At 40.9% G+C, this 15236-nt stretch overlaps 1 protein-coding gene across 6 annotated transcripts in view; it reads left to right on the top strand.

The window, feature by feature from the left end:
- Window positions 1-10429: 10429 nt before the first annotated feature.
- bin1a (bridging integrator 1a) overlaps window positions 10430-15236 on the top strand; it is a 62985-nt gene continuing 58178 nt past the window's right edge. For 2 of the 6 annotated variants that reach the window (XM_088606830.1, XM_088606828.1), the window contains exon 1: window positions 10430-10891. In XM_088606830.1, the coding sequence (XP_088462956.1) occupies window positions 10811-10891 (81 nt within the window). In that variant the 5' untranslated portion in view covers window positions 10430-10810. The remainder of the gene's footprint in view (window positions 10892-15236) is intronic. The other 4 variants (XM_088606833.1, XM_088606832.1, XM_088606829.1 and 1 more) reach the window with 3 other exon arrangements.

Genomic DNA, 15236 nt, shown 5'->3' with positions numbered 1-15236 from the left:
AAGAGATGCAGCAAAGGATATTTACAGATCCCCACAAGGTTATCTGGGCGATTTTGAAATGGGTACATACGTGCAGGTAATAGAGTAGCTTTTGTCATTGCCAAAGGTGCATTGGGTGGATTGTAGTATAACAATTCCTCTTTGGGTTGAGTAAGTGTGTGCTTGAGGGCTGTGAGACCATTACCATGGGGAATGATGATGTATAGAGATGTGATGTCCATGATAAATATGAAACGCTGTGGACCGTGTAGTTGAAAAGCTGGCCAAAAAGATGGACAGCGTGGTTGGCACAATATGGCACAAGTTTGTTGTCATACTGTATGTACGTGAGTACAATGAAATGCTTACTTGCGTGTTTTCCTCACATGACAAATGACTTAACAGATGACATTAAAGACATGACATAACACTGAGATAGATAATGACAAAACAAATGCATCACAATTCTTGGAGACAGGAACAGTTCAAGTAGTGGCAGTATTATCAGTTCAGTCTAAAAAAGAGGGGTTCAAGATTTAGAAAGGAAGCACTTCAATCAAGTGGTTCTCATTAATTCTTTGAGGAAAGCTGTGTGATATACATCACGGGGAAGATGCAAGCCAAGACATGCGCCAAGACAGTCCAGGGCTGTAAGGTTTGTGGATTTTTGGAAAGAGACGGAACTGAGGACGTTCAGGAATAATACAGTTGACCTCTCAGGGTAATTCTTCATTGCAGATGAGAATTGTGATTGTGGATTCACCCTCCTTTTGGTACCAGGATCCTGTGGAAGAGGGTTTGCAGAGGTGTTAGCTATATGAATGGAATTTCTCAATCTAAAGTAAATACATTTGCATTTCCTAAATGGAAATATAAACAATAAAGAGGGGTTATTATTTAGAATATCCTGGAAGATGCTTTAGATACTTTACATTTGGAATGATTGTTTCAAGAGAAATAAAAGTTATATATATATACACACACACACAATATACTATGTCCTCCAGAATTATTCGCAGCCTTTGTAAAGATGAGCAAAAAAGGATTTGAAAAAATGTCTTTGTTGTTTATCAACTTGATCTTACGCTGAAAATATGAGAGAAATCTTACCTTTCAGTGAGGTAAAATTATTCAAAGAAAAAAATCCTTATAATAAATATCACCATGTTTTTCAAAAACACAGGTGTCACAATTATTGGCACCCCTAAAAATTATATTATATTATATAATACAAAAAAATATATTCCCATTCATATTTTACCTTTTTAGTCTTTAGGAACTCTTAAGTGGTCATCCATGATTTCCTGTTTCACTGGGGTATAAATATGAGGTGACACGGAGGCCAAACGCCTTTAGTCATCCATGAACGTGGGGAAGATCTGAGAATACACAACTGAAATGAGACGAAAAGGTCGTTGACCTTCATAAATCAGGCAATGGCTGTAAACAAAATAGCTTCACTCCTGAAAATACCCATCTCCACTATTAGGGCAATAATTAAGAAGTTTCAAACAACTGGAGCGGTTGTGAACCTGCCTGGAAGAGGACGCAAGTGTATTTCGCCCCCACGCACAGTGAGGAAGATGGTTTGAGAAGCAAAACTTTCTCCAAGGATCACAGTTGGACAACTGCAGGAGTTGGCTGCATCCTGAGGTCACCAAGTCTCCAAAACGACAATTAGACACCACCTCCATGCCAACAAACTATTTGGAAGGCTTCTCTCTGCTGTCGTCAAACCACAAACGTAAGCGCATGGAGTTCGCTAAACATCACTGGAACTTTGATTGGAACCGGATTCCACGGTCAGATGAGACAAAAATAGAGCTTTTTGGCAACAAACGCCAGAGGTGGCTTTAGCTTAAAAAGAGTCAAGGTCATGCAGAACAGATCCTTATCCCCAATGTGAAGTATGGTGGTGGATCTGTGACGTTGTGGGGCTGTTTTTCTTCCAAAGGACCTGGGAATCTTGTTAGGATATATGGCATCTTGGACCCCATCAAATACCAGGAGATTTTAGATACAAACCTGGCTGCCTCTGCCAGGAGGCGAAGACTGGGTTGCGGTTGGGTCTTCCTGCAGGACAATGATCCAAAGCTTACCTCCAAACCCACACAGAATGGTTCACTAACCACAGAATCAAGCTTTTGCAGAGGCCATCCCAGTCCTCTGACCTAAACCCCATTAAAAACCTGTGGGGTGAGCTGAAGAGCAGAGGCCACACGTGAGGACCAAGGACTCTGAAGGATCTGGAGAGATTTTGTATGGAGGAATGGTCTCAGATCCCTCTATACGTGTTCTCCCACCTCATCCAGCATTATAAGAGAAGACTCAGTGCTGTCATCTTGGAAAAGGGAAGGTGCACAAAGTACTAAATGCAGGGGTGCCAATCATTGTGACACCTGTGTTTTGGAGAAAAATGTTTAAATTCTGTTAAGGATTTTTTTTCCACTGAATAATTTTACCTCACTGAAAGGTTAGATTTCTCTCATATTTTTAGTGCAAGATCAAGTTGATAAACAACAGACATCTTTTACAGCCTTTTTTGCTCATCTTTACCAGATGTGCCAATAAGTCTGGAGGTCACTGTATGCCCATACATCATATGGTGTAACTGTCAGATGTTCAAAATAGTTACTTTCCAAGCATTTGCTTGTCAATACATTTACATGACAAAGTAAAGAAAAATCCTGAAAGTAGTTTGTGCTTAAAGTAGTAAATATTGGAAACTGTTACTGTAAATCTTTAGGAACTGAAAACAGGAAGACCATACTGTCTATTGTTTTGGGCCACAACAGCACAATGTAAGGAATTCCCAATGAAGAGATGTGTGGATCCTGTGCAGACGCAGGCGAACAATCCGGAACGTCAGGCGAGATCGTGGTCAAAAGGGAGAAAGGTGGGGCGAAATCCAGGAAGCACAAATAGAGGCAAACAATCCGAATCCGAAAGGCAAGGTCCAAGGTCGAGAGGCAAAAGGGAAGTACAGCATAAACGCCAAGTAGAGACTCCATACCGAGCAGCAGGAAGCGGGTTAGAGTGGCTTAATACTGCAGCCTGCCGCACGGTAGGCTGCAGTATTAATCCGAATCCGAAAGGCAAGGTCCAAGGTCGAGAAGCAAAAGGGAAGTACAGCATAAACACCAAGTAGAGACTCCATACCGAGCAGCAAGAAGCGGGTTAGAGTGGCTTAATACTGCAGCCTGCCGCACGGTAGGGCGTCTGGTGCTGAGTTAACACGTGCGGCGGCGCTCGTAATTATCGCCCCGCTGCTGGCGCTGGTTAGCTCTCTTGGGGGCTGGTCTGGGCAGGTTGGCGGTCGTGACAACTATGACCCATAATCAAATACAAATAGTTGTCCAGAAGTAGAACATCACAGTTAGAGACTTTCCAGCCCAGATTCTGAAAACTCTGCGTGCCAAGAGCTCTATCATTAGTCTATTTTGTATAAACTACAACAAAGACACAAAACAAAAACGGGTGCTCTCTCACACACAAGGAAATGGGAAACAAGGAGCTAATTATTCCCAAACAAAATTGGTTGTGACGATGAGAAAAGGCCTCTAAACTGGCTGTCACAGTTTCTGCACTCACAAAATCTCATTGGGCTTTTCTGAAAAAAATAATTCCTGCAATGGAATGCAACCAAGTGTGATGTAATTAGATGTGTAAAAATAATTTGACTGTGTTACTTGAGGAACAGTAATTTTACTTTGACAAAATACAGTATGTAACAAATCAAAAGGAGTAAAAGTACAAAGTGATTCTATTATTTTACGTACACCTAGTTACACTTTAATCTCAAATCGGGAATTTGAATAATTTCAGTTTAGTTCAAGCTACATTATCCCTTGAAGGACAGTTGTTTTACGGCCAACAGAAAAGCAGATAAACATATTCATCAAAGAACACAGTAGTGTTTTAGGAGTTATTTTACATTCTTTGAAAGTGATATTCTGTCACTCGCTCCATAAGGCTCTTGGCCTTCTTTAGAACCCTCTATCATAAAGAGCATTTAAGTTCATTTGATTATGGTTGTATTATTATTGGTACTGATGTATGCACCAGTATCGGATAAAGACTTGATAAGATCAAATAATTTAAGGCGCAATGTTCTGCATTGTTTAGTTTTGTGTTATTTTATTTTTAATCAGAGTTTGACCAGGTCTGACTCTGATTTGATTTGACTCTCCTGCCAGATCTGTGTTAGAGAATACAAAGAACTCGTGTGCCAGAAACTTTAAATGCCTGCACCATGTTCCTCTGTGCCAGGAATTATACCAGCCTCTCAGGTACATTTTAACACATTTGTGGTACACATTTGCGTTGTTCATTTACCTGCTTGCTCCATTTTGCTCTCCCTTCTGTTTTGCAACAGTTGGTGACAGAGCAAGGCTCTCTGGTTTTAATAGCTTTGTGAAAAGTCATAATTTTCCGGAAGCAGATTTGGTAGCAGGTCACAGGGGAGTGAGGTCTTTGTACCGGAAATGGAACATTTTCCTGTAGCTGCCTAACAAACATCAGGGATGAATGTGTCACAGGATGGGATGAGTACACTTCTCAAATCGTCAACAGTTTCTCAACTGAAATGAGATGTAGCTCATAAATGAAAACTAAGCAACAGAAGCTAGAGAATTACACGAGAAACACTCACTACGACCTCGCAACGGAATGCTAAGTGAGCTAGCAGTGAAAATAGAAAGTACAGAGCAAAGGGTTTGTATGGACTGGATGGTAAAAGATATGTGAGACGAAGTCAAGAAGGTCTTGGAAAAGTTAGAGGAGGAGCGGTGACTCTGTGGCTAAGGATCTGCTCCTGTGGCTGGAAGGTTGCCGGTTCAAATCCTGCAGCCAGCAGAGGAATCCTACTCCGCTGGGCCCCTGAGCAAGCCCTTAACCCCAACTGCTCCAGGGGTGCTGTACAAGGGCTGACCCTGCGCTCTGATCCCAAGCTTCTCTCCCTGTGTCTGTGTCTCATGGAGAGCAAGCTGGGGTATGTGAAAAGACAAATTCCTGATGCAAGAATTTGTATAGAGCTAATAAAGTGATGTTATGTTATACCGAAGTCTCAGTGGGCACAGTAAGTGAAAGAGTAGAGGTGTGCAAATACAAGATTAACTAGGAAACTGAGTTGTAACGTGGTTGAAACTGAGCTTTCACTAGATGGAAGAGGGGTATTTTGGCGTAATGCAGTAGAAACAGTAGTCGTTGGTCTCTGCTAATGTTCTGAATGCAGGGATAGAACTACCTGCAGCAAAGCCTTGCGGTGCACAAATTTCTGAACGCAGTTACTCACTGCTCAGGACAGAGGCAGCTGTGAAGCCACCTGCTTCAGACAAATAGTCCTCTACCAGTGAAGGAGCCACTTCTGATGGCGTGCAACAGTCTTCCTCACTGCCACCTGGCTTCCACAACGCACCTGTGGCTGAAATGCTCCAGGAGCAGACATAGTATATTGTATAGTATACTGTTAACTTTGTTTTGTTCATCTTGGATTTATCACCCGGCTCTGGACCTTCGCCTGCACTGGACTGCCCTTTGGACTCCCTTTTGGACTGTTCGCCTGGACCACACCCCCCGAAGTACCTTTGTCACGCCCCCCCGGTTTCTCTATGTCACAGATGTCAGAAAGGATGAACCGTGGAATGACAGGAGAGCAAAAATAGACCCTATGCGTAGTGGCGAGATGGGGGTTAGCCTGGGCTCAGCTGTTCAGGAAATGCCGTATAGAAACCTATGCCCTCAGGCCACGGACAGGAGCGACCTGGTGCTAGGCGGGTCTCAGGACATCTGAACCTCAATGCTGAGCAAGGAGCAGAGCAGAAGCAGGAAGTAAATAGGCTACACAACAAGACACACCAGAAAGATATGAATAATCGCAGGGAACTAGGAACAGGAGAAAAGTAGAGCGCCCTCTAGGTGTACTGGGCATGACACTCTACCAGCCCAGTTCCTCGCCTCCCCCCCGTGTGTGTGTTCACTCCCTTCCGGATTGTGTCGTCTGCATAGGGTCCTGAAAGACGCTTCGTAACACATTCTTGCTAACCCAGCGCTGCTGAGAAAAAACAGGCCTGCTCTCACGCACGGCAGCCTAAAACTGACCGTGGTGACATGACCTTTATCGAGGGTACCGTTCCTGGAGCCTGGCTGGAAGCACAATCCAGCAACTGGCTTGATTCCCCAGGAAAAAGGAAACTGGACTGAAAAAATGGCTTCTGTTTAACGCTGTTTTTATTGATTCCCTTTGATGAGCTCACTTTTTGTTTTCAGTAGTGTTCCGCACATGATTTTATTTAAAAGTATTTGACTTTAAAATACCAAAAACCATATCCAAAACTACGGGTCTCAGAGGCTCACGTTCTACAGATCCAGAAATGTAGAATGCTAGTCCTGTAACCTGAAATCCTATGGGGAGCCTTAACAGGTGGGGAAAAAAAGAGAACAAACCTTAAATGGTTTAGGTCCACATTGCAATTCATGGCAACTCAAATGCTAGTTTGCGACAGCTTTGCGACTTACTGTACAGTACTTTCACCAAGTTCACGATTTTGTGCCTAATTAGAAATTCCTAAAACTGTTCTAGAACATCAACAACTTTATTCTGTTACCGAGATTTAAGAACCGGTCTGAGAAATTGGGACTGCAGTTCCCCTTTTAAGTACTATTCTCTCGCCATTTACAGTTTCATTTTTTTATTGTTCCACTAAATTTTAAATCACATCACTATACTACTTTTACATCAGTGCAGAGCTCAGATTGCAGAGCATCCCAGAGGCATCCTACAATCAAATGAGTGAACCATTCCTATTCCCTAGCGCGTTGTCTGCCACTGCAGCCTGTGAGGTATGGTAAGAAGCTCCTACATGACGTTTTACCCCGTGTTTTAGGGGAGGGGGTAGTCATGTCCATTGCAGGTGAGTCACATTTGTGGTGTACAGTCAGGGGCAGATATAACCTACCCATGAAAACTGCCCTTTTAACTTAACTTGACATTAATATAACAGGCACCCAGTGCGTCTTGTGACTAAACTATCATTTTGGCACAGTCACCAGAAGTAACATTATTCTCAATTTTATTTCAGTAATCTGGCAAAATGCAGTGAGTACCAGTGGTATATTTAGCAAAGGGCATTTATTTCAGCTATTGCTGCAATGGTGACATGGCCTACTCATTAAATATTTCACATGGGTTTGAAAAGTCCACATTAGTGTTCTGTGTCATACTATATATGAATAAATAGGGGAACATACTGGGCAGATCTCAATATCTCCAATATTTGCAATGCTCCCACAATCCCACAAGTGTGACTTTTTCGCTGTTGAGTACAAATCAGCAATTAACCTATTTAGTAATGGGTTAGTACTGTATTTAAACTACAAAAGAATTAGAATACTACTTAAGGTGTAAATATTTTTTTTCATCATGATCAGTTGCTTTCTAGTTATTACTTGACATAAAAGATGTATTTGAAATTCTATCCAATCAACTTTTGTTATTAGGTAATTAGGATAATTAGTGGAATTACTGTTCGCTGCTTACAATTTTTAAAACAAGACTTGGCAGTTAGCACCATATAAACAATTCTAAAATGTAGCCTCTAATTAAGACTATTATTATTAAAAATATATACTAGCAGCTAATATAAGTGGGGCACCAAGAAACTTTATATTAAAACATAACTAAAAAAAATTTAACACAAACTATTGACTTGTATGTCAATATAAATCTCCTGTCTTTTGAACCACAAGTGAAAAATGTGATTAAGACATCTTTCAATAGGCAATATTGATCAATGTCCGATGCTGAGTGCCCGATTCATGCATTTATAACATCAAGGCTTGATTTCTCCAACTCTTTACTCTATGGCCTCCCTAACTCTCTTCTCAACAAGATGCAATATGTTCGAAACTCTGCAGCTAGACTGCTAACTCACCCCAGACCCCAATATCACTCCTATACTTAAGTCTCTACATTGGTGGCTTATAAAGTCAAATACTCAATATAAGATCTTGTTACTGACCATCAAGGCCCTAAACAATCTGGCTCCATCACACATCTCTGACCTCCTCCATGTTTACACTCCCCTGCCACAGGTTCCGTTCAGCTGAGGCCGATCCTCTGCCTCCTGTTCCCAGGGCTACATCCCGGACTTTTTGTGACTCAGTCACTGCTCCAGTGTTGTGGAAAGATCTTCCTCAAACTCTGCCAGAGAATTTCTGTAACTCTCTTCAGATTTAAACTTAAAATGACCTTTTTTACCAAAGTCTACGTCCGATTGCCTACACCTGTAAAAACCTGTATGCTTTTGTTTTTTCTTCATTTACGTCTGTTGTAGTTTTTGTGTCTTTTTCTATATTCGTGCTGCACAGTGTGCTTGGGTTTGGAAAGGCGCTTTATAAATAACGTTATTTTTTATCCGAGTTATTATGAATAATATTATTACATCTGTCTTCACAAGAGAACATGCATCAGATGATACAACATGGTGTGAGTTTTTATTTTTATTATAGTATTTCTATAAATAACATACATACAGTACATAGATATATTAATGTTGTATATGTTTTATTTTCTACTCTATGATCAAGCTTTTCCTGTAGTATTTTAAAGGGATTAAAGGGATTAAAGTCATGTGGTTGTCTTTAAATCAGCTCTTTGTGATCTAGTCATTTGGGTTTAATGATTTTGTTGACAACTAAATAATTAGTCTTTGGCTTTTAAACAAGCAGTTTGTCTACATAGCTTCAGCTGCCTTCAGTTACACTCTCTCACAGTGTAACTCAGAGACTGCGTGGCAGAAAATGAAGTTAAAACTATCTACTTACTATTTAGTTAGCAACATTTTGTCACATACTAGGTTTTGTCTATAACTTAATGTTTTGGGAGGATTGTGTAATGGAGTGTTCATGAGAGGGGTCTTGTGACATGATCCAGGAAGGTGACAGAACCTGTTAGCTGGGTGAGACTCAGCCAAGTTGGGGAGCCCTTCCAGCAGTAGACTGGGACTAGCCCAGAGCCGTGTGCTACTGGATTCTGGACACTCTGGAGACGAGACACGGAACAGGCTGCTGGCTAAATCAGTCACGCTAGCCCGGACAGGCCAACTGCTTGACATTCATGCAGTCAGACGTGGTGCTGTGGCTGGTCAGGGAACTAGGGAAGGGTGAGAGTCATAGTCGAGTACAGTTGAGTCCAAAGCTGGGAAGACAGTGGGAAGGAACAAGCCGTAGGGAATCTGGGAGGCAAGTTGAAGAGATGAGCAGGGGTCAAGGCTGAGGAACACAGAGTAGCCAAACAAAGCTGTGGGGCGATCCAGGGGACGTGGGATGAGATAAGATCATTTTATTAGCCATATACAATTTCTTGCATTAGGAGTTTGTCTTTTCGCCTACCCCAGCTTGCTCTCCATGAGACACACAGACAGGGAGAGAGAAGCTCCGGGTCAGAGCACAGGGTCAGCCATTTATACAGCACCCCTGGAGCAGCTGGGGTTAAGGGCCTGGCTCAGGGGCCCAATAGAGTAGGATTCCTCTGCCAGCTTTGGGATTTGAACCAGCAAGCTTCCAGCCACAGATACAGATGCAGATCCTTAGTCACAGAGCCACAGAATCACTGCACCACCTCTGGAGGTTCCACTGAGATAGGAGTAGGAAGCAAGAAGGGGTCAGAGTACCAGTGTATTAGAACTAGGAAACTAAGAAACAAAAGCTAGAAAGGCTCAATGTCTTCTCTTCAAGTGTATTCCGTTTGAGGAAAGGTTCTGAAATGAGGCCTGAATCAACAAAATACGTTTCAACAAAGTGGTAACAAAGGTTCTTATGGTAATGCATTGAGTTACTGTATACATACTGCCGCTACAGGTGTAAAAAATAATGAGGCCACAGTACATTAACAGTTACAGTATCTCCATTCCTGCTCAGTCAGTGTGTGTGTCCTTCCCATGACACCAGTGCATCAGAAATCTTAATTATTGGGAATTCATGTCGCGTTTCCGAGCACTTAATTGCTCGGTGCGTCACGCCCCCAGTTTCAAATTGCTATCTTGTTTTATTTATGCCTTGCTTGGTGGGGGTGGGCTCGCTCGAAGGGCTGTCGATTAGCTGTCCACTGAACAGAGAACAGAATAAGAAAACATAATCTCCGAAGATCGCACCAACTGGTAAAGCTTTTTAAACAAGTACTGTACTGAAAGCATGATCGATGCGCTCAAAAGCCTGGTCCTAACCTAATGAGAACACCTCCACACTCAAAATCAAAAAGTTCGGGGTCTGTCTGCTCATACATCTCCAATTAAAAAAATACTGTAACGCTTACAGCCCCGTTGCGTTACAATACATATTGCACGCTTTATAGTGAAAGGTGGACCTGCCGCTTTAAGAGGCTGTACTAACCAGATTGTCTTGGAGAAAAATAGCCCCGATATCCTATTGGTTATGCTGCTAGATCGTATTGATTTCTACGGCTAGGGTTTTTCACAAAAAAATACCTATGTAGTCATAAATAATTGTTTTTAAAAAAAAGTAGAATCGCTTATAGAAAGACGAAAAGGGATACTTTATTTTTTTTTTCATACAAGCAAAGTTTGATTTTATTTACTGCTATTCTTTAAGGCGTTGAATTAGAAAAACCGTCGTGTGCCTTTAAGAGGCTGAGCTAACATACGCTTTAGGACACCGTTCTGCCCCTTTAAAGATTTACCCGTTGCACATACGGTACTCTTCCCCTGTCCCTTTAACGGGGTTAGTCCATTGTTTCTCTAGGTTTATTTATTATTTTTTTTGTTTTGGACCACACGCTCTTATTCGAGTATTTATCAGAAGACAAGAAGACAAGATGGCTGAGATGGGGAAAGGAGTCACCGCTGGTAAACTAGCCAGCAACGTGCAGAAGAAATTAACGAGGGCTCAGGAAAAGGTAAGGCGAGCGCTGCCTTTGGGCTAAGACTGTATCATTTCATTCTCGGTAAATGTCACGGCGCTAAATCGATGGGATTCATCCCAATCCTCGTCGCTGAAGCGGCGCATATGGGACAGCAAAGACATAATAGTGACAGCTGGCTAAGAGTTACTGCAGGAATAGTGGACTCTACATAGAGCTGCTAAAAATAGCATATCTAGCCAGAAGTAATTCTAAGCCTTGATCTATCTTTGTCTAGTTTTGAGGCATAACATGTGGAGGGTGGCTTCGCCTGTCGAATATAACATTCTTGTAATAAACATGCATTCGACCCAATGACGAGCCGCGACGCTCCTAAGCATCAAATGCACTGCTGCATTTTCAGGATGCCCTTGTTTATGCCACTTTTTCCTTTGCCTTGCAATTTCGCAGATACTACAGTCTCACAGGAAACCCGATTCGTGCTTTTTAAGCTAGAATTGCCCTGGCGATCATCTCCTGTTGTACTTGGTTCTGGTCTGTCTAAATATACAGTAATTCTGTATCGTGGCTCCTGACATTGTAACGTTGTTTTTTTTTTTTGCGCTGCCTTCAGGAAAGCTTTGTGACTGTTTTGAAGGACCCGGCTATGTTATATGTCTTCCGTACAGATTACCCACCCCCGCTGACGTGCGTTTCTCAATATAAACGATTAACAGTATTTCTGCAGTTTTTGCCGATGTGCTTCAGTGGAGCAAGGCGGAGATGACGGCAGTCAGAGACGAAGTCCACGCTTCTGTCCCTGTTACGCAATGATGTGAGCGCCAGGCATCGTTTCTTGAGCCGTCAAGCGGCATTTTTTCCTCGCTTGAGAAGTACCCTTTCCTCTGAGGACTCCCATCTCATATGAAGGGTTTCAGGCACACGCAGCGAAGATATGCGGTTATTTTGAAGCTCAGTTTTCAATACATTCACGTAACCCAACGTTGCTCGCTCACCCTTTAAAACTGATATCAAATACATCCAATATTACCAAAAAAAAAACAGATTTTGTTTGTGCTGTAGATCACTTTTAGAATACATTGCAGTTTTTTATGTTTAGTCTAGATTTATTATTTATTTATAATTATTTTTTTCTATTGTTTTAACGTTTTCAAACCTGGGGGGGGGGGGGTTATTAAAATGCCGCGAGAAAAATAAACCTCATCCCTTCATTTTAATATTTACCAGCATTTTTTTTAGTGTAGAAGTGCTTTGCCTTAAACGGCAACTGAACACAACATGCAAGAGGAATACGTATCGATATTTAAATGAGGGCTAAGGCAACTTCAAATGGTTCTCCTTTGGAAACTACAAAAATATGATTTTTTTCCCGAGATTGTTGTTCGGCATCCTTCACTCTTCGGGCTGATGAGCCTGTTGTTCACAACACGCCACTGGCTTTTAACACGTACCTTGACAGATTCACTCAACATCCACTTTCTGACCAGTTCGTACAATTCAGGGTCGTGGGGGAGTCGGAGCCTATCCCTGCAAGTAACAGGTGCAAGGCAGGGTACACCCTGGACAGGACGCCAGTCCATCACAGGGCACACACACACACGAGGGCCAATTTTCCCAGAAGCCAGTTAACTTACAGTACCAGTATGTTTTTGGACTATGGGAGAAAACCAATGCGAACACAGGGAGAACATAAAAACTCCACACAGACAGCACCCCAGGTCTTGAATTAAAACCTAATTAAAGACCCCAGCACTGTGAGGCAGCAATGCCACCCACCTTGAGAGTTTCTTTCAAGCAATACACAATACACAATTTCCCATTTAAACAAGTGCCCTTTGCCAGTCCTGAATCCGCTGTAAACGTATGGCCAGCCTTAGCTTTTGTGTCTCAGAGCAGACGTGGTTAGGACCTGTTTTCGCCTCAGACCACTTTTAAGGTTTTGAATATTTTGGCAAAATATCCTTGTTTTGTTTCTGTTTTTCTAAACGGAGCACATTATCTTAACTTTCATGTTTATGAAGACTGAAGAAGAACCAGAACTGCAGTTCTACTAAAACAGGATGAATGTCACTGAGTGCTAATAAGTACTGTAGGAATGCTTACCTATAAAGAAAGTTATTTAATATTATTAGGAATAGTCTACCTTTAATGTATGGTATGTTTTAAGAGCAAGAAGTCAGTATGAATTGTAAAAAATGTTAATTAGCTCTAGTAGTTTAATGATGATAGAAAGCAGAAGTCTGTAACCAGATTTCAAATTCATTGTTTGCTTAGCGCCAAAGACAATAATTGAGATCTTACAAAAAATAACTGCATTATTGTGGTATAAAGTTGCAGTGTGTATACCTGCAGTAATATTACCATAGCTACGCTGATATTAGGCAAAAAATGAAAATAAAAATATTGCTATAACGTACATGTGTAAACATACCTGAATCTGTTTAAAAAATGTTGATCATGGGTGAAACATGTTCTGTTTTTTGAAAGGCCACAATGTTTTGATTAAACAGTAACCACAAAAGGGAAATAAAGATTTGTGGAAGTAATTTTGCTTTTTGTAATTTAGAGACATACACTACAGTAATTTGTCAGTTTAATTGTCGCAGTCATGAATGATAAAAAATCCTGAACTCCTTTTTCTATGTTTGAATTACATTATTGACAGAATTATACCTTTGATGCCTGGAGCTAATTGGCTAAACAGATCGTCATCAGCAGTTTGACTTTTATAGCAAATCTGGACAAATTTTATTACAGCCTTTTCTAAGGTGTGAGCATAGGTATTGATCATTTGAATCCCATTGTATGTGGAGATGCCTGAAAAAGTATGCTACTTCCATTTCTGGGAATAGCTTTTTACAGTAATTTAATTTTACTAACACCATTTTGATAAATACTATGATAGCGTTTAATTGGCTAATAACCCAAGGTTTAAACACAGGAAGTCTTAAATTAGTAGTATCATTTCTGATATTCAATTATGCCATTGTGATGACATAAATTGTATGGTTATTGCTCATGTTTAAAATCAATCAGATAACTGGTTAATTAGAAGGAGAATGTCACTCTAGCTTCCTTCTTTGTTGAGTAGGAACATTATAATTATGTATTAGGAGGTTTCTAGGATGATACTGTACCTTCCAATGTTGAAATAGCTCACTTATCAGTTCAGTCACAACCAGAAAGTTCATATTACAGAATGAATTAGTGTGATTGACCAAATTCATTCCAACAGCCTTATTGGTTAACACACAAACGCAGTTCTGCAAACTGTAATTGAAGAATAAAACATCATTATATAGCAGGATCGTTGGGTTTTCCCCAAGATGATACCAGCTGGGTATGAACGTAACTTACAAGACAATTCTTGAATGAAGCAGTCTGAAGTTTATCCTGCAATGTGATGATTTTTGATCCTGCCATTTTGTTGTGTAGGACCACAGGTATTGAAAAGGTTGTAAAATATTGGTGGTGCAGTGGTAACCATTGCTGTCTCGTAGTACCATGCTTGTAGGCTGAATTCTGGACCTGGAGTCATTATCTGCATGGAGTTTGTATGTTCTCCCCTTGTTTATGTGGGTTTCTTCCAGGTGCTCCTGTTGCCTCCCACAGTACAAAAACATGCTGGTAGGTTAAATAATGTGGATTCTAGGAAAACTGGCCCTAGTGTTTGCGTGAGCTGCGTTGAACTGGTGTCCTGTCCAGGGCATATCCAACCTTGAGCCCTTTGCTTGCTGGGATAGGCTCTGGCTCCCTGACGACTCTGTATTGGATGAAGTAGTTAGAAAATGGATGTGGGTGGATATGTCTGGAATGCCTTTTCATAAATTGCAAGTCCAAATTGAAATTCTAGAGAACTTTGTTTTACTTTGTTGTCACTGTTACAAGCAGGTTATCTTATAAATTGATAAGCGGTGGATATTGAAACAAAAAATAAATGCAAATGCTTAAAATTGAGACGGAATATTTAACAAATTGTGCACAGTCGGACTTTATTTTGTTTCTTTTTCTGTTATTATGAGGAATATATCTATTTAATAAATTGAGGTTTTTTTTGGCCCCAGATGAACACTGAAGTTTGTGGTGCACGGCATAGTAGCTCTAAATGAATTTAGTTACAGCAGACAACTCCATTCAGTGTTTCATAAGCTTTTTTAAATTATATGCACTGAACATTTTAAATTATACTTCTAAGTATAATCCTCCCTGCAACCCGTTGAAAGGAAAAGAAAAATGCTATATTTAATTATATGTTAATCTTACAAAATGCTGACAGCGACTGTCTAGTTCCTCTTTCAGGTCATGCCTTTCTGATGTTATTTCAGCTCATTATCTTCTGAAATTACACAAGAAGTTGTAGAAAGAGCTACAGTTACAGGTA

The sequence above is a fragment of the Lepisosteus platostomus genome, chromosome 14 (genome assembly GCF_059453375.1).
Source record: "Lepisosteus platostomus isolate fLepPlt1 chromosome 14, fLepPlt1.hap1, whole genome shotgun sequence".
In the NCBI taxonomy this organism is placed as follows: Eukaryota; Metazoa; Chordata; class Actinopteri; order Semionotiformes; family Lepisosteidae; genus Lepisosteus; species Lepisosteus platostomus.
Note: the sequence above shows the minus strand (reverse complement) of the source record. Positions and strands in the feature narration are given on the sequence as shown.